The sequence below is a fragment of the Rattus norvegicus genome, chromosome 20, assembly GCF_021556685.1.
Source record: "Rattus norvegicus strain SHRSP/BbbUtx chromosome 20, alternate assembly SHRSP_T2T, whole genome shotgun sequence".
NCBI classification, from domain to species: Eukaryota; Metazoa; Chordata; class Mammalia; order Rodentia; family Muridae; genus Rattus; species Rattus norvegicus.
Window position 1 is genome coordinate 11,776,442 of NC_141553.1, and position 19,768 is coordinate 11,796,209.

The 19,768-nt window shown below is 49.5% G+C and overlaps 1 protein-coding gene across 7 annotated transcripts; it reads right to left on the bottom strand.

The window, feature by feature from the left end:
- Positions 1-1,284: 1,284 nt before the first annotated feature.
- Positions 1,285-11,864, bottom strand: Sumo3 (small ubiquitin-like modifier 3). Of its 7 annotated transcripts, none has more exons than XR_015644996.1 (5): positions 11,748-11,864; positions 8,574-8,702; positions 4,457-4,528; positions 2,673-2,780; positions 1,285-2,559 (listed from the first exon to the last, which is right to left on the bottom strand). XR_015644996.1 is itself a non-coding variant. In XM_087598119.1 (4 exons), exons 1-4 carry the CDS (start codon positions 11,766-11,768, stop codon positions 2,449-2,451), a joined length of 342 nt encoding a protein of 113 aa, XP_087454245.1. In that variant the 5' UTR covers positions 11,769-11,864; the 3' UTR covers positions 1,285-2,448. The 7 variants fall into 7 exon arrangements, 3 of the variants coding, with proteins under 3 accessions (XP_087454245.1, XP_087454244.1, NP_001019466.1); XR_015644995.1 differs by having other exon boundaries at positions 11,739-11,864; XR_015644994.1 differs by lacking the exon at positions 11,748-11,864 and adding an exon at positions 9,021-9,400.
- Between the last annotated feature and the right edge of the window lie 7,904 nt (positions 11,865-19,768).

Sequence of the window (19,768 nt, forward strand, 5' to 3'; positions counted from 1 at the left end):
TGCCAAGATTCCAGAAAGCCACTAACAAGGCAATGAATGGGAATATCAGATTTCAGATTTCCTGTACAGAGGCCCTGAGACGAAGCTGTGTGGAGTTGAGAAGGCAGAGGTTCTATAGTAAGGGATCCCCAGATGTTAGAGAAGCCAGAAGGGTGAGATGTTCATGGAGGAGTGCTGCAGGCACCAGGTATTGGCCCAACAGAGACCACAGACACCTCAGGCAACAGAACTGTGGGATGGGACTACCCACGGCTACCGGGGCCCAAATGATGTCAAGAACCTCTGACGCTAGACACGGAGCAGCAGGCTTCGGTTTGTGCCCTGCTGGCTTTCATTAATCTGGCTTCCGCCTAATCTTTCTTTGCTATGCTCCAGTCCCTCCCTTTTGAAATAGGCCTTGGCGCTATATGTTAGAAGTAACTTGTTTATTTTACAGGGGCTCAAAAATCATCTGGAGTCTCAGAGCTGACTTTGAACTTTGAGGGTGGGCACCCAGAGACAGACTAAATGTGTTTTGTAATATGTAACACATGATTTTAAAGAGCCAAGTAGATTGATTCTACAATGATGTATTTGGGTGTCTGGCTGACAAGAAACTTGAATCAATTAAAAAATGCCTAGAGTGTTAATGAAGTTCACCTTTGAGTATACCCTAAGACCTTTTCCTGACAGGATTAACTGCTTCCTGATCCCCCAGAGCCCCAACAAGCAGCCTAATGCTCCAGTTACCTTTGTATTCCCTGTCATGAGGACGTACCCTCAAACCATAAGCCAAAATAAACTCTTGCTCCTCTAGGCTGCTTGCCACTAACTCTGTGACAATATTGAGAAAGTAATTAATCTTTGAGGGACCTAGAAAATGGCTCTGTGCTCCATTTTAATCCACACATTCCTGCTGGACGAATTAAGTGCTTGGTGTTGGTGCTTAACTTACAGGCTAAAATAGCTTGGGCCATGAGAACCCTGGTTTTGTCTCACCTAAGTACTGAAACCCCTCACAGCCAAATTAGCACCAACTCCTGCCAAAGCAGATGAGCAGTCGTGAACTGAGAGACCCCACGTTACGCCCTGCCTCTAAAGCCCACCTTATCTTCACACACCAAGGGGAGGAGAGCCTAGTTGTGCAGTCTGTGCAGACTCAGGACCAGCACAGGGCACACATGCTGCAAAGCAAGCTAAGCAATGCCTTGTCTGTCCGTCTGAGTGGCCTCACTGGACAGACTGTCAACAGTGAGCTGTGACATATGACCAGTCTCCAAATACAGCGTTTAACATAGGCCAAGAGACAGAATACCAAACTATATTTACTGTTTACAGTAGTAAAGGACAACAGGTACAAACCGGTGAAGAAACACAACAGAGCCGACAGACACCCCACCCAGGCCCACGCAGCAAACAGGCAGAAACATTTTCCTCGGGACTTTAAGCAAGCGAGAGATGGTAGGTCAGTGTCGGGTGACTATAAAAGGCAGAGATGGCCATCAAGCAGCAATGGATCCTTACAGAAGGATGGCAGGCAGGAACTATAGACATTTAACTGACCCCACGATGCAGAACCGCAGTCACCCACCGAGGCGTCCCGTTAACACACACTTGGAAAACTGCACACCACAATCCGGGAAAATGAGGTCACCTTTCCTGGGCTTGCTTTTGCAACCACACTTGAAAGCGGGGCTCTTACACAACACTGCAGCAAACTTGATACTTAACTGATTACCTTCTTAGACAGAAACCATAATTATATATCTAGCAAGGACCAGAAGAATCTGAGATCATGTTCAATTTCCAAATGGGACGGGACAATTACTTTCTTGGACATTATAAAAAGGGTGGGGGGTGGGTTTCACTATGCCACCCTTACCGATGTATCCATTACCAGATGCCAGAAGCAAGTGGGCATATGCCGGCCTGGGCCACAGTAGGAAGACTCCTCACAGTTTTTAAGAAGCACTGGTCTTTTTCCCTTAACTTCACCATATGCTTGACAAAGCTCAAATTTACAGTATTTCACATTTTAATATCCTATGCCTACAACAAACGGGTGGAATTCTGCTTCTCTGCCCCTCCCCACATCCCACAGGTATGCCCACTGGGTAATGTGACCACAAGCTCTCTCTACCTGATCAGGACAAGTCACACCGGAGGAAACCATAGTTCTAGGGATTAGACTCAGGCCACAGGGTGAGAGTCTGTACATCCAGACCCAAGTTTGGGGGAGAAAAAATTTTAGAAATGGGAGGAAACAAATGAAAACAAAACAAACCCCAAAAACCCCACGCCTCATTTCCCCCAAACCAAACCCTCCTAACGACCAGGGTATGTAATGCTCTCGCCCTGCAGCGTATTCTGGATGTAGTTCACTCCAAGCGCATCGGGAAAGGAGACTCTTTTCGGTGACTCTGGCTTCTGCGGACTCTTGTGTGATTGGTGTGGCTGCATGGTCACCATTCAATAGCAAATGTCAGGAAAATGGCTGGGTGTGGGGACGCTGGCTCGGGAGGCCGTTCCTCCCGTCTGCTGCTGGAATACATCAATGGTGTCCTCATCCTCCATCTCCAGCTTTCGAAGGTGCCAGGGCGGGCCAGGGAGAGGAGACAGGAAATCCAGAAGTCAGTTCACAATGATACCACGCTCCCAAACGGCTTCCCCTACACTAGACACAGCCCAGTCACCTTGGCTGGAGTGCAGCATGCGAGAAAAAGGGTTACTGTGGAGTCTCAGTAACTACTTATCCACCCGACTTCTGACAAGATTCACAGAAGAATAATCAGAGCTAAGAACTGAGAGAAAAATGGGGTCATTAAAAACAGACTCATCAGCCACAGAAAACACTTTGTGCACTTACGCTATTTCATATACGGCAATGTCAGCATCTTAAGACACTTGAATACATTTTTAATGAGGGGGACACTCACATGAACTCAAGTCATTGGGTTTGGTGACAAGCATCTTACCCAGCAAGCTATCGCGCCAGACCCAGCATTTTTAGAGAAACATTTCACATTCACCAAAAAAAAAGTATTATTCATTTATCTTTTGTTTCTATGTGTCTGTGTATGTAGTTATGTGAGCTTATGTACCCCAAATGCATGGAGGATTCTTGGATCCCCAACACTGGAGTTATAGAAGTGTTGAGGTGCCAGGGGGGGTACTGGGAATCGAACCCAGGTCCTTTGGAAGAACAGCTGCTTCTCTTCACCCCTAAGCTAATCTCTCCAACCCCACAAAAAAAAAAAAAAAAAAAAAAAAAAGAGTTGAGACATAATTTCTCTGTGTAGCCATGACTATCCTAGAACTCGCTCTGTGGCTCAAGCCAGCTTCGAACTCAAGAGATTGGCTTACCTATAACTCCCGAATCCTAGGATCAAAGGTGTGTACCATAACCACCTAGCCACCCCCCAAATTGTTTAATTAGTTTTTTTTTTTTTTTTTTTTTGGTTCTTTTTTTCGGAGCTGGGGACCGAACCCAGGGCCTTGCGCTTCCTAGGTAACCGCTCTACCACTGAGCTAAATCCCCAGCCCATTTAATTAGTTTTTATGTGCACATATGTGCATCACTTGTGTGCCTAATGACTAGGGGCCACAAGAGGGCATCAGATTTCCTGGGACTACAGCTAAAGACAGTTGTAAGTTTTGGGAATTGAACCCAGGTCCTTTGCAAGAACAAGTGTATTTAACCACTGAGCCAACTACCCAGCCCTCACAAAAATACTTTTAATTAAATATTTTTAAAGTAAGACAGGTGCTGGAGAGATGGCTCAGTGGTTAGAGCACTGACTGCTCTTCCAGAGGTCCTGAGTTTAAATCCCAGCAACCACATGGTGGCTCACAGCCATCTGTAATGAGATCTGATGCCCTCTTCTGGTGTGTCTAAAGACAGAGACCATGTACTCATATATATAAAAATACATCTTTTTTTTTTTTAAAGTAAGACAAATATTTAAGTTCTGACTCCAGTTCAAACTCCAATAAAGAGCAAACGGTTGGCACTAAGCCCTCAGGACCTCAGGAGCTGTGTTCCCTCTATCAGCCCACACAGTGGATGGATTTCTGGGCAATCAGCCTGAGAGTGTGGGTCCTACACTTGGACACTGCCTCTAAACAACAAAGATATGTCTGACTACCACTTGTCTGAGAAACTCAATCTCAAAGTATCAAAACCTGAAGTCTAATAACTAAAATCATTGTCGAGGGGCTGGAGAGATGGCTCAGCAGTTAGCACTGACTGCTCTTCTAGAGGTTCAAATCCCAGTACCTACATGGCAACTCACAACTGTAATTCCAAAATCTGGCTGACACCCTCACACATACACACTGGCAAAACACCAATGCCCATAAAAATAAATAAATTTAAAAAAAATCATTGTGGAAACAAGCCATTTCTCAAATAACAGTGTTCCAAATGGACGTTTAGAAACTAAAAATGGCGCAGAACCTGGAGACAGACACTTCATACCTGGGCTGGAGTGTCTGTTTCGTTGATTGGTTGTCCATCAAACCGGAATCGAATCTGCCTCATTGACAAGCCCTGGGGAGAAGGAAGGAAAAGCCTTAGACACTCCCAGCTGACACAGTTTAACCTGGAGATACGTATTCAGGGCCATCAATAGTATGAGCATTCCGCATATGCACACATGACCCAGCTGAGCAGAAAGAGCCCTAGTGGCCCACAATCTACAGCCTATGCTGCCCCAAACTAACCCTCTCAGAAGTTTCCAGTTCATTCCAACACTAGGCCTGTCCTAATTCTGTCTCTCACTTCCTCCCAGAAGGAAAGCTGAGCCAAGTTCCTCCCTTCTGTACTTTAGTACCATTTCCTCCTCTGGAAAGTTCCCAGAGAGAAACAGGTCAGGTGACCACAGGGCCAGAATCAGGAAGGCTGTGAGGAGCATGGCAGGAAAGAAAGGCATTTCCCATCCTGAAAGGAGGGCAGTGGGCCTCAGCCTGTCGGGAGGAAGCAGGTCAACACCAGGCAGAAGTGCCCTCTCCCTCGACAGCCCTGCTGTCCTTGAAACAGGACAGATGGGACAGCTGTGACTGTTTCCTGAAGGAAAGGCACGGCCTCTATGAAGGAACCCAGAGATGACTGGTCTCTCTGCTGGCTGGAATCTGAAGCCGCAAGCCTAAGGACACAGGGTTCCCATGTGTGCCACACCAAAAACCTCAGGGCCCCAGGGATGTGAGACCAGGAACCCCTGGGTCAACTCTGTGAAAGTTCTCATTCAGGGCTGAACTAGCTCGGGGGTTAAGAGCACTTGCTGTTCTGTAGAGGACTCAGGTACGGTTTCCCAGCCCCCACATGGCAGCTTGCAACCACCTGGAACTCCAGTTTCAGGGGATCTGATGTAATGTCCTTTTTTGGCCTCTGTGAAAACCAGACATTTGTATAGTACACAGGCATACATACATGCAAGCAAAACCACCCATGTATATAAAAATAAAAAGTTCACACGAATCACCAAGGGTTCAAAGTCCCCCACAATCCTCAGAGGCCAAGAAAGTTTCTCTCTCACAGCAATAAGCAGGGCTTTCTAGAGATGTGGACTGAGAGCTCTGTCAAGACAGGTATGAGTGGGCTGGAGAGATGGCTCAGTGATTAAGGGCACCCGACTACTCTTCCAGAGGTCCTGAGTTCAATTCCCAGCAACCACATGGTGGCTCACAACCATCTGTAAAGATCTGATCCCCTCTTCTGGTGTGTCTTTAGACAGCTACAATGTGCTTATATATAATAAATGAATAAATCTTTAAAAAGAAAAAAAGACAGGTATGAGCAGTGGGTGTCCCAGTGTAGGCTAATAAAAGCCTGCATCCCTGATGACCCTCAGAGACTCCTCAGTCTTCCAGCTGAACCCCAATTCTGGGCACAGTTGGGAGGCAATCTTCCTTAGGAAACAGTGCCTCTCAGAGCAGCACCTGGGCCCCCAGACCTCCCCAGTTCTAACCACCCTGCGGACATGCAGCCTCTGCTATGTCCACCCAAACACACAGCCCTTCTCCTTCCCACGGGGGTTCGCTCCATCACTCTTAAATACAAGCAGAAACTGGGGGTGGGGGTGGGGGGCATTTAGGAAAAGACTCAAATAGGTGAGAAGAGACCAGAAAAGAAGAAAGCAACATGTCCCAGGCCCAGGACACACTGTGAACAACTTAAACAGACACAGGACACTGCAAGTCTGGCCACTCAGGCAGATGGGAAGTTTACACAGCAAAGATACGGCATATCGCCAGAATTATTTTAAGTACACCAGTGCTGTTCTCTTTGAAATGGTTCTTACCTGGGGTAATCCTGCCCACCTAACCGCGTGCATTTCTCAGTAAGGGGGACTTTATACCAGGCCAGACTGAATACTGGCTGTGACCCTGCTCGGTCCTCCTGGAGGCGTATCATTTGATAGGTCTAATAGCTGCTTGTAAGTCAGGGTTGTTGCCTCTGATGTGAGAATAGAGCTAACAGTCCTTGTGAAGAAACATTGACATCCTAGCCTCCTAAGTGTCTCTTATCTCTAACAGGCCTGGTTGGTACCCCACTTATCTTTAGGGTGTTTTGGAGACAGTGTTCCTTTAGCTGAATTCCACTTTGTATGACTCCATGTCTCCTAAGCAAATCCTGTATAACATCAATTCGAGTTTCTTCAATATTGGGAGGCAGAAAAAAGGAGATGGAGCAGTTAAAACACATGTACACTTAAAGCTTTTAGGAAGGTTAAAAACTGTGTGTGCACGCACATGTGCACGCGCGCGCGCGCGCGCGCACACACACACACACACACACACACACACACACCAAGAAAACAAAAAAAAGTTGCTACTAGGTTAAAAAAAAAAAACCACAAAACAGAAGCAGACAGAGCACTTCTGGGGGCTGGAGAGATGGCTTAGCGGTTAGAGCACTGACTGCTCTTCCAGAGGTCCTGAGTTCAATTCCCAGCAACCACATGGTGGCTCACAACCATCTGTAATGGGATCTGATTCCCTCTTTGACATGCAGGCAGGCAGAATACCGTACACGCAATAAATAAATCTTTGAACGGAGGAAAATGGTCACAGGTAAGCACACAGATTGGCTGACTGAGGGGAACTGGGCACTCCCAGCAGCAGAGGTAGACGTCTGTCTACCCAGGAGCAGGACAGGTAGAGACAAGTCTACATATGGGAAGGGCCCAGAGAGCACCATGCCAGAGTGAGGAGTTCTCCTGAGCCCCTGCTGAGATCTCACATCAGAGAAGCAGAATGTCACCCGTGTCCCAAAACACAGGATGCTAACAGAGAATGATGGCACCTTCCTGATAGCTCACCGCAGCCTACACTGTTACATGCAGCCAGATGTGACAAGATGTCCCTGTCAGATGTGGGAGATGATGCTATTAACACAGAAAAAGACTCAAGAGAAGACAAAGAAGACTCCAGAATGACTCTCCCAAGACTCTGGGATGGCAGCTGTGCATACAACCTCACCTCCAAACAATGGCTTGGGTGGGGCCAGCAGGATGCCCCAGAACACTGAGGTAGCTGACCTAGTGTGCACCCTCAACATAGCGTCTCAGCAGAAACCCGGGCAAACACAACCACAAGAGCAAGGAACAGGCCTACACATGTGCAGTCCAAGTGGTGGCACACAGCACACGAAGCTGACTCAGCTGGGAGGGCACAAGGGGGACATGGTGTCACCAGCAAGCTCCGTCTCACCTTTCCCAGGTGAGAAGTATCTGTGGTCAAAACCCAGAAGAGAGGAGGCCGAGGGCACCATCTGCAGGGCTCAGGAGGTAGGAAAGGAAAAAGCATGGTACCACCTCAGGACAGTACCTAGCTGTGCGGGCAAGCGCTCAGGGCAACCTTGAACCACCGTAAGGAGATGCTGCTACCCTCACAGAAGGGCAGGGCCCCCTTTGAGAGCCACCAGCTGGCAGGGTTCAAACAGGATCTGGCACTTGGGTTTATGTACAGCAAGCCAAGAAGCCACTGAGGCAGACATCGGAGGAGCAATTGAGACTAGGAGTCCAAGGCCTTCCAGGCGGGCTAGCATGTGCCCATCTGCCAGAAGGTCCTAATAAGAATGAATAGATGGACAGACCCAAGCACGGTGTGTACAAGAGCCATGAGTTCACAGTCACAGACAACCCTGCTCACTGCTGGGGACAAGGTCAGTCAGCTTGCTATTGTAAAACAGTAATGAATTGATGGGGTTGCATGTAGCCTTACTTTCCTGAATAACATTAAAAAATAAAATAAAATCGCCAATGAGGACAGCATACATGAGCATAATTGGATGGATACCAGAAAGAGGAATTCGAACCAGCACTGATCCACGTCTGAGTGCACCATAGGGCCTCAGCAGAGCCATTTACTGCCCCTATAGGAGTGTGCCACCACTATGATGGTCTACCAGGTAGCAAGTCCCACTAGAGTCTGCTTAAGCCCAAGATCCACCTATCCATGTGTAGGAGCCCAGGGAGAGGCACACTATAAGTTCATGCTGATACCAAGATCCAGGGCAGTAAAGGCAAGCCTGCAACACAAGCAGCCCCCATCCCCCACCCCCCACAAGACTCCTTCCTCTGGTCAGCACGTACCTGCCTCTCACAGTAGGCCTTCATCAGCTTGCTCAGCGGAGTGTGCCTCTTGATCTTGAACTGCACCACTGAGCCATCCTGCCCTGCCACTTTCAGGTTGATGTGGTCGTTCTCTGTCTTCACACCCTCCTGCAAGACATGAAAAAAAGGGTCTCGAAAGCCAGAATCACCAGGGTTTAAAGCGCAAGTTCTTGGGTAAGGTTGTTGTTTTGACTCGTTAAAAACAACCTAATTCTCAAAATTCCCCCAGCAGCTCAGAGTTGCTCGTGGGACTGTCTTATTTTTACACAGAATTTATTTTTAACCTACATTCGTTAAGCACAGTGGTAGAAACCGCAGTGCAAAGCCAGTCCTTACAGACTACCAACTCAAAGACAAAAATCTGCTCATTAAATCTAGACAGCCAAAGCTTAAAAAATTACTTATGAGGCTAGTAAAAACACATACCTGCAGGCTACACTTGGCTCTTTGACTGGTAAGAAAAGCCAGCATAAAGCCAAGGGTGGAGAACCAGAAGGGCACTAGGGGACCCTGAGTGAATCCAGTGGAGGTGGTAAAGGCTGAGGTCCCCCCAGGCCCTCTGATCTCAGACTCTGCTCTTTCTTCTGGGCTCCGTATAGCTCTAAAGAATACGTGTGCTCAGGGCCCCGGGTTCCATCCTCCATACTGGAGGAAAAAACCGTATTGAGTGGCAGTAGTTTTTATATAATCACGATACACACAAGCTGCTGGACAAGGGCCGAGTCAGCACTTCTTGCTGCCTGGAAACACATTTTGAACAATAAGTTTGTTATGGGCCGCACAGCCAACCTTGGGTTGTTCAGTCTGAAAAGGACCTCCTTTCTGTTGTTCAGAGCAGGCTCGGCCCACGGGATGCACCATTTCAGCCACCATGGATAAGAGTTCACAGGGGCTTTTTAACCTTTATGATTGTTTTCATGTATATTAGTATTTGCTTGCACGTCTGTCTGTGAATCACACGTAGGCAGTGTCCAAGGAGGCCAGAAGAAGGTGCCAGATCCTCCGGGAGTGAAGTTACAGATGTTTGTCAGCAGTAACGTGGGAGCTGGGACTTGAACCAGGTCCTCTGAAAGAGCCACCTGCGACCCTAACTGCTGAGCAGTCTGCAGCCTTGGGACCATTAACTAATATTTTATATGCATTGGGGTTTTGCCTGCATGCGTGTCTGTGTGAGAGGGTCAGATTGGGGTGTTACAGACAGGAGTGAGCTGCCATGTGGGTGCTGAGAACTGAACTCTGGTCCCCTGGAGAACAGTCAGTGCTCCTAACCACTAAGCCATCCCTCCAGCTGAGAACCTTTTATTTCTAAGGAGACAGATCCCTTATTCTACTTGCAGACCAAGCTTTCTCCCTGTCCTCACGCCAGCTTTTTCCCCACAGTTCCACAGAACATGCTCCACAAGAAGCACCCTGTTTCCCTGGGATGTCCTCAGCAACTTTTTATCCCTGGAGAAAGAGGTAGAACAGTCAACCTGCCCTGCACTGGGTTCTAACAGTCTTGGATAGGAGCACAGCTCTTTCTAGTCTGAGGAATGGTCGGCAGGAGAGAGGTTCCAACAGGGTCCTGAAAGAACACGCCTTGGGGCACCATTCTCCCATCCCCTCCTGTGTGAGACTTCCCCCCACTTCAGTTCAGGACACCAGTGACACAGCAGTACTGCTCACAGAGCTTGGCACCTGCCCCAAAGGGTGGGATCCCACATGAGAAAAAGTGAGGTCTGTAAGCCAGAAGCATGAACAATTCTAGGTCCCAAGATGCACTGACTTCTATCCCAAAAGGATATGTGTGTGTGTGCTCAAAACTGAGACAAAGGTGAAAAGGCCTCAGGCATGCTTTCCTGGATAGCAGGATGCCTGGTTCCGGTCTGGAGTTCTCTAATTAACAAGTAAACTCAGAAGAACGAGGGCTTAGCACAGTGACTGCCATCACCCCAGCACTCCTGGGTCTAGGTGGAGGCCAGTTTGAGTTACACAGGGAAACCAGTCTCAAAACACAGCAAAACCAAACGAAGGCAGGCCACCCTTAGTGACACACGCTTTTAATCCCAACATTCGGGAGGCTGAAGCAGGAGGATCTCTTTGAGTTTGAAAACAGCCTGGACTACAAAGAAAGCTTATCTAAAAGAGAGTGGGGTAATTGGGGGTGAGGGGAGGGTCGTAACTCACTGGTTACTCATCTGCCTAGTGTACAAAAGTCCCTGGGCTGCATCACCAAAATATAAAAAAGAATATAAGCCTCTGCCTCCCCTAACCTGGAGAGACAGAAGGCGTGGTCTTTCCAGTGCCACATCAGGCATTCACTTCTTGCCTAGCTCATCAAAAGGTTACAACTCTTGTTGCAGTTACCAGCTACAAAATATAAAGTAAGTGTCTACTCTTGGCAGAGGACGAACTGTGCTCATTCAATATCCGGGATGGTGCAGGCAGGACCCAAGGCTGAGCTGAAATTAAAGGTAAGGGCCCTGCAGGAATGAGATCTCTGGGCTCGGCTGCTGAGCATGGTACCACGGCATTCCAGATGCTTGCCCTGGTCCTAGGGTCTGTCATCAGAACCAAGAAAGTGGTCATCTCCAGGCCGGTCAAGAGCACAGAATACCAGGCTCCAACGTTCATCTCCCGTTGGATAAAACTATCCCCACCAGAGCAGGCTGGAAAAACTGTTCAATTTGGAATGGGCAAACCCGGCCTTTCCAAGCACCAATTGCGGAGACCACCGCGATGGAGTGGGAGGGCATGCGGCCGGGCGAACATTGGAAGCTCGGAGCGGCCAGCCTTGCTCCCACACTGGTGCAGCTCTCACAGCGACCGCTGCGCCTCGCGCACGGCATGCAAAAGACAGCCGTGTCCGGAGTGAGGACCGACGGGGAGCCCTGTGAACCAAGAACCAGCACCCAAGTTCCGGGTTCTCGGGGGCGTGGGCGTGGCTCCATCTGAGGCGGGGCTAGTCCGGGGGCGGAGCCTTGTCGTGGCGGGAGGCACAGCCGGAGGCGGGGCTAGAGCAAAGCTCCGGGGAGGAGTGCGATGCCGGTGGGGGAGGGGCGCGGTAGAGTGGGGGAGGGGCGCGGAGGCCCGGGCGCGGTCCCGCGGGTCCCGTTTGCGCGCGGCCCAGCCTGCGTCCCGCGGAATCTGCTGCGTCTTGCGTACCGGGCTTACCTTGGGCTTCTCTTCCGACATGGTTGCGCGGCGACGGCGGCGGCAAGCGCAGCGGGAACCGGTGGCACTGGAGCGGGCGAGTCACGCTCTCTGCCCCGCCGCTCTCCCGCCGCAACTGTCGCGGGGCCGCGCTTTATCCCTAAATCCCGGCGCGCCGGTTGGCCGCGCGGAGTCACGTGGTCGGGCGCGTGCACGAGGCGCGTGCCCCGCGCCGCGGGTGCGCGCTGGCCAGCCGCGATTCCGGACGGTTGCAAATGCGTCACGGGGCGGGTCAGGCGCCCGGGCGCGCGCAGGGCCCCGGGGACGCGCGACTCGTGGCCCTGGGCCCAGAGACCCCCCCCGGATGTGGGTGCAAGACTGTGCGGCTACGCAGGGAGTAGGGAGGCACGGGAGAACTTGGGGGCACGAGTGCTAAGTCAGAAGGCAGAGGAACGCTTTGGTCCAACCGGCAGCCACTTCGACACCCACGTTTGGGGACTTTTCTCATATACAGGCTGCATTTGGGGAAGGGAAGGCGAAGAAACTCAGGGATGTCCGACTAACCCTTTCAGGTGGTCCAGAGGACCAGTAAGGAGGTTACCAGGCATGGTTTATGGACCACACACTCCTAGAACAGGCCTCTGGCTTTGAATCTGAATGTCACAGCGAGGGCTCATGTCTGAAAAAGGCATCCTTTGAGGGCACAGAGGATGGCTTCTGTTGGCCCTGAAAGCCAGCACATAACTCCTATTTCCATTTGACTTCCTGGGTGGGGTGGACCAGCCTCCAAAGCACATTCCCAACATGGCTCCCAGAGGGACATGCCTCTTCCTCTTCATTCTCCCTGTCTATCTATCTTCTTCCTCCTTACATAGTCCCAAAGTAGCCACTAGGTGGCTGGGGTAGGTGATAGTGGCAGGCACAGAAGGCCTTCCTTTTGACCTACCATTTATTTGCCCAGTTTCTGGAATGCTGTTAATAACCCACTTTACACAGGACACTAAGATACCTAGAATTTTAATAGTATGCCCAAGCAGTCAACTTGGTAAGCAGGGAAAGAAACACTTGAGCATCAAGCCGCTAGATCCATCGGGAGCGCTAGCTAGGGTGTCGAGAGTGTCTTTTCCTTGTATCTTGTCATGAACTTTTAGAATGCAGTCCACAGGCCCTCTGTGTCTAAATGCTAACACCTGCAAAACACACCAGTTGGGACTGACACAGTCACCCACAGTAGTCCCAAGAGGCTGTTGGTGGCCATGTTTCAGAACCACACAGCGGCCTCCAGAGAACTGGCACTCTGTTTGACAGAACTATGTTTCTGTTCCAAAGGAGGGCCAGCAGAGAAGTATCCCTACTTCTTGGTAGCACTGCAAAGCCACTAAGCCAAGTATCTGTGAGCCCAACCTTTAAAGCCTCCTTCCCCTGTACACAAAACCTCTCCTCGGGAAGTTTGTCAAGGTCTTTCCACAAAGACTCATTTGGAAGTCATCCTTCACCCCAACCAGAACAAAGTGTGGATTTTCCTCAAACACAGACCATGGTCATCCTCAGCTGAACAAAATGTCCAGCTCAGACTGTGTGTGTGTTTGGGGTGGGGGTGGGGGCAAACTCCAGAAACCAGCCTGGCTGAAGCAGTTGTTGGAGATCAGAGCACACTTTCTCTCCACTGAAAGCTATAAGGGACTCCGGGTAGGATACAGAAATTGAACCATGAGGGTCTGTGGCTGAGGGTGCCGGTTACCAAGTGATCGGAACACAACATGTGCACCTCAGGACGGTGACCTCAGCACCTATGTGGGCTGTGGCAGGGAACAGCCACACTGCGATCCTTTCACACCGCCCTGTGATCCAATCTACCATTACGCAAAGTGAGCAACTGGTAACAGGAAGACGCTCACTGTTTGTCTTTTTCAAAGCCTGTTCTTCAGATAGATAGATAGATAGATAGATAGATAGATAGATAGATAGATAGATAGATACAGAGAGCACACAATAAACTATATGCATGTAAATATACACATATACATACACGTATGTATGTATGTATGTATGTATGTATGTATGTATGTATGTATATGTATACGCCCATTGATTGAGCAGTTAACAGAACACACTGTTTTTCCAAAGCACCTGAGTTTGGATCTCAGTGCCCCTTCTCCAGGAAATCTGGCATCCTCTTCTGGTCTCCATGGGTACTGCACTCACACACGCCTATCCACACACAGACATATACATATTTTAAAAACTGGCCTAAGGAGGCCCCTTGGGGCATGGACAGGGCCTTAGCATGACTTTGGTTACTAGAGAATAGTGGCTTGCCTGGTGTGGGGTATCCTAGCCTGCCTTCATACAGCAGACCCAGACACCCCTCCAAGGAGACAGCCGAGAGTCAAGAACACCATCCAGAGAAGATGAAGAGGGGGCCTCGGCTGAGGAACTTCCCAAGGGAAATCATAGGACTCTGGGATCTCAGGGATTAGAGAGTGACAGGAGGAAGCAGAGGGAGGAAGCAGAGGCACTGGGGGATCAGAGTAAGTATGTATCCATCTAACGGAGTCTCAGAGGAAGAAAGTGGAACAAGGAGACACACAGCTGAAGACATTTCCCTAGACTAAAGAAATATGTATTGGTTCCTAACAGACGTAAACAAATATCTCTACAAATGCAATAGGCCTTCATGTACCACACAACCAGAGGAGAAGGTTGACGCTGAGGGGGTCCCCCGTAAGGATGGACCCTAAAGGTTCCTTTGCTGTGAAGGACTTCCTGGTTCTGTTGCCTCAGATACCTGCTGGATATGGTACTGCACACCAGTGATCCTAGTGGGGCAGCGGCAGGAAGATCATGAGTTTGGAGGTGACTCCTCATCTCAAACTATTTTAAACTTTTTTTTTTCATAAAGATTCCAGGTCACTACCAAAAAGGAGACTTTCCCTGAAGGAAGAAAAGTCAAGAAAAGAAGGGTGCTTGGCTTCCTCACAATGATGGACCTGGAACTGAGAACCAAACCGTTCCCTCCCTAAATTGGCTTCATCGGGGTATTTTGCCACAGCAGCGTGAAACTAGGAAAGAGGCTGGGTAGCCCTCGAAGCCCCAGGCACGTGCAGTTACAATCAGAGCAAAGCTTGTCTGTCCTGCTTTCCATCAGCAACCTGAAGGGTTAAGATCGAGGCAAAGAGACCTGTGAAGATGTTGTACCCTTAGCTGACGGTTCCTTGTTCACATCGTCCAGAACTAACGTCAATAAAGAAAACCACACGGCCCAGCCCAGGAGAAAGAAGCCCACAGGAGAGGGTATGGACTTAACCAGGTAGACTGGAAAATAGCTGTGATCAGTATGTCCAGGAAACGGATTTGAAGACAGAAACTTTGCACGGAGAAGGAGATCCATGTCTCACAGAATCCAGCCGAAAATCCAACACCGAAGTTAATGAAACTTGAACCCACTGGATGAGCTTTACGCAGACTACGCAGATTAGATCGAGTGGAAGAGAGGATTCGTGAACTGGACGATAGGGCAGAAGGAAATCTTTGGATAACGGCAGGAAGACAGTGGCACATACAGTGAGAGAGAGAGGCCTGTGGTGTGGGCCCATGGCATGGGTGTAGCGAGAGTTTTGGTTTCTTTAAAAACCCAGTTATGGGCCCACCAACCAAAGAGCATTGCATGGGCTGGACCTAGACCCCCAACACACCTGTAGAAGATGTGCAGCTTGGACTTCATATGGATTCCCTAACGATCGGAGCAGGGGCTGTCTCTGATCCTGTTGCCTGCCTTTGGGTCCCCGACGGGCCTCAGTGAGAGAGGATGTACTTAGTCTTGCTGGAACTAAATGTCCCAGGGTGAGGTGATAAAAGAGGGGCTTCCCCTTCTCTGAGGAAAAGGGGAGGGGTAATTCAGTGATGGTAGGACTGGGGGGGGGGGGCGCGGTTGGAGGGGACTCAGAACGTAAAGAGAATAAATAAAAAAAAAGTTATCTAAATAGTTTTTTTTTTTTTTTAAACCCAAGTGTGGGATAAGAGGCTGCTTCACAGCAGGTGATTTTGATCTGGAGTAGCCGGGGTGTAGTTTTGCCAGCTGCAGATAGTTTAATTTAGGGGAGAGGTGGGGGACTCTGGAGTGGGTAAAAATGGGAGAACCCTGAGAGGACCTGTGGTGGCAGCTGCTTCTCCTGACTGCTGTTTTTGTGCTATTGATGTGGTTTGTCAAATGGTTGTAACCAAAGAGACGAGAAGCTGGAGATATCCTGACTACGAAGACTGGCCTGGCCCCCAAGGAACCCAGCGCCCTTAATCAGCAGGAGATAACCTATTTTGTTGGCTGAAAGAGGTCTACTCCCCAGCCCCATTTCCCCTGACCTTCTTTGCGTCCTACCTAGTGTTGGGGGGTTAGAAGGGATCAGGAAGGGATAAAGGTTGGAGGAGCGGTAGCCATAGGAACCTACTACCATAGCAAACGAATAGGCCAGCACACAGGTCTAACTTTTTTTTTTCTTTTCTTTTTTTTGGAGCTGCGGACTGAACCCAGGGCCTTGCGCTTGCTAGGCAAGCGCTCTACCACTGAGCTAAATCCCCAACTCCACAGGTCTAACTTTTGTGAAACAAGCCCCCAGGGGGAATAATGTGCAAGAGTATTCGAAGGCACACCCACAGAGGATTTTCAAAACCGACCAAAGAGAATACACGGATAGCCGAGAGAGCGTCCATTCAGTAGGAAAGCTCCCAAACCCACGGCTCTTGTTAGAAGAGTCAAGCCAAGGACATTTCAGTTGTCATTCTCTGAGGTGCCCATTGCTCACAAAGCCAGACAAGACTGTGCCTCTGGGGCTGGAGAGATGGCTCAGCGGTTAAGAGCACCGACTGCTCTTCCAGAGGTCCTGAGTTCAATTCCCAGCAACCACATGGTGGCTCACAACCATCTGTAAAGAGATCTGATGCCCTCTTCTGGTGTGTCTGCAGACAGCTACAGTGTACATATAATAAATGAATTAAAAAAAAAAAAAAAAAAGACTGTGCCGCTGGTAGAAAAGAAGGACTCCATCTGAGTGATAAGATCTCAGAGTGCCCGGTAGAAACTTCCACCAATGAAAGCGCTGTACACAGTTGTGGGTGGAGCTGCTTGCAAAAGGTGCAAGAATGAAAGGAAATCTGAGGACAGCATTTCTTCAGCAAGGGAAGCCTACGACAGGATCCAGGATCACAGAGGGCACATCCGAAGTGGCAATGATAAAGGCAAGAGTGGCCATGCCACCAGGAGTCCTGTTGGAGTTGCTTCCAGTGCAATACCTACCCAGAGCTGGGGAGACGGAGGTTCCTGTGCTGGTGGAAAATGGTGAAGGGTAGGGCAGGTAAGTTCCTGGTCATTTCCGGAAATCCAGGCCCTTGCAGAGCACACATACCCACAATGCTCAGCAAAAGGACCAGGAGATGGACTAGCAAGTAAAGGTGTTTGCCCCACAAACCTGGCAGCCTGAGTTTGATCCCTGAAAACCATGAAGGGAAGAGGGGACTGACTCCCTTAAAGTCTTCTGATCACCAGGGCGCACACACACACACACACACTGCCTGAAGTACATATGGAACCCAAGACCAGGAAAACCAGGAAGGAACTGTGTGTTGTGTTGGGCAGGCTGCACGCTGCAAAAAAAAAAAAAAAAAAAAGCCTCTCACCTGGAAGGACAAGTTTTTGTGCTGTTTCCTGACATAAATAAACAGCGATGAAGCCGGTACAACGGATATTTTAATGCTTGACATCTGGTGCGTACTGTAAAAAGAAAAATGCGATCACTGGGATAAACACAGGCAGCAGGCAGAAGAATGGGGAGTGGGAGGGGCCTAGGGAGCGGCAAGCCACACCCCCTTGCCTGGCTCAAGATGCAAACACAGATCTAGGTAGGGGTTTAAATACATAAAAATGTTCACGCCGCGAATGTGGGCGTCGATACTCGGTTTCGATGAAAAACAGTTTGGCAAAGATTTTTTTTTTTTTTTAAAAAGCCATAGGATCAGCTCAAGAAAACCAGAAACGGCTCTCAAACCTCTAGGAATACAGTAATACAAACTCCGGAAGTCACTCAGCCTATGGAGTTTCCACAGCTTCGGCTCAAGGTGCAGCTCCCCGGCCTCTACCTGTGTCCATGGTGTGAAGTGGTTCCCATCCACGCTGTTTACAGACATGGACAGGAAGTTGCAAACACAGGATGGTCCCACCCGGGCTGTACAGAGCCAGAGAGCTCTGGTCTCCTACTAAGCAGAAAAGCTATTGATTTGCAGAGTCAGAGCTTTGAAGCCCACTACAGAGTTAGAGCAGCAGGGTGGTGGGCCAGCTGGAACCTAAGCACAGGACAGAGAGTGGACAGAAAACGACACAAAACACACGCGAAGAGGGGTTTTCAACCGGGCGGTGGTGGCACGCGCCTTTATTCTCAGCACCCCGGAACAGGGGCGGGAAAAGAGGTGTTTTCCATGAAAGCAGCCTAGATGACTTGAGATCAATTTTTGGCATATCACTGCTAAAGGGCAGGTGAAGACTGATTCAGCCCAGATGGAGCCCTCGGTGGGAACTGAGTATGCCTGCCGTCAGACACCATCCACATGTTGCACAACACCGTGAGGCACTCAATGGAAAAACTGGTCAGGGTAGAAGGCCATGGCTGGTCGGGAGGCCCTTGACAAAGGGCCTGCCTGATCTATCATGGTTCTCTGGACAATGGGAGGGCCAAAAGACCTAGGCTTCAACTATAGCATAGTGTGTGACCCCAACACCCAAGCCCATGAGCACAGCACAAGATACCCTACTCTCATGTACACAACTCAAAGTATCAGTGCAAAATCAGGGGTGTCGTGACACACCGCCCTCCCACTCAGGCAGCCTCCGCCCGCACACGGGGGGATGGGGGTGGGTAATTTGCTCTGCTCAGTGCTCCAACCCAGAGCCCAGCCTCATCCAGAAGGGAAGTTACCAGGTACCTGGTGTTCTGAGGAAGCTAGACCCATACTGAAGATCCTGATGGTGGATGGACCGAGAACCCGAACTATCCTGACCTGATCTCTAGCACTCTCCATATCTGACCCAATCCCTCTGTGCCTATTATGGAAAACTTCTACAAGTGTTCACTTACCATACTTCTGGCTTCTAGCTTCTAGCTAAGGCTAAGGGGTGCCACTGATAGTATCTGAGAGACCGTGGCTATTCACACGACCACTTCCAACATACCCTTCAGAGCAAACTCAATCCGTGTTCCTGGGCCATGACCACACATATTGGGCTCAGAATAAATGATCCCTTACTCTCCTTGGTGTAGTGAGGTTTGGTTTCTTAAAAAACAAAACAAAACAAAACAAAAAAACAGTTATGGGCTGGAGAGATGGCTCAGTGGTTAAGAGCACTGACTGCTCTTCCAGAGGTCCTGAGTTCAAATCCCAGCAAGCACATGGTGGCTCACAACCATCTGTCATGGGATCTGACGCCCTCTTCTGGTGTGTCTGAAGACAGCTACAGTGTACTTCTCTATAATAAATAAATAAATAAATCTTAAAAAGAAAACCCAGTTCTGTTATATGAATGTTTTTGTTTTAATCCTGGGTGTGAGGTATGAGGCTGCTTGACTTTGTCCACAGCCCTTTAATGTCACTGTCTCGTGCTCTGGGGTGGGCATGGAGGGTGACTTTTGACAGCTGCAGATGGTTTAATTCTGGGACCTCTGGAGAGGCAAACCTCAAGAGCCCCAGAGAGCCTGTGGCTGCTGCTGCTCTTGCTTGGTTTGCTATTGCTGGTTTGCTGGATATCCTGACGATGGCCGGAACTCCACACCCCTCGTCAGCAGGAAATAGTTGGTTGAGAGAGGTCTACGACCTCTTACCCCCCTAACCTTTTCTCTCCTACCTTGTACTTGGAAGGGATCAGGGAGGAATAAAGATCGGAAGGGAGGTAGAGGTAATAGAATACAACAGAATAGCTTCAAAATTACATCAACACCTCAGAGCAAGCACTGTTCTGCCCTGGCAGATGCAGGGCCATCCCTCACTCAGCCCGAGGTGCT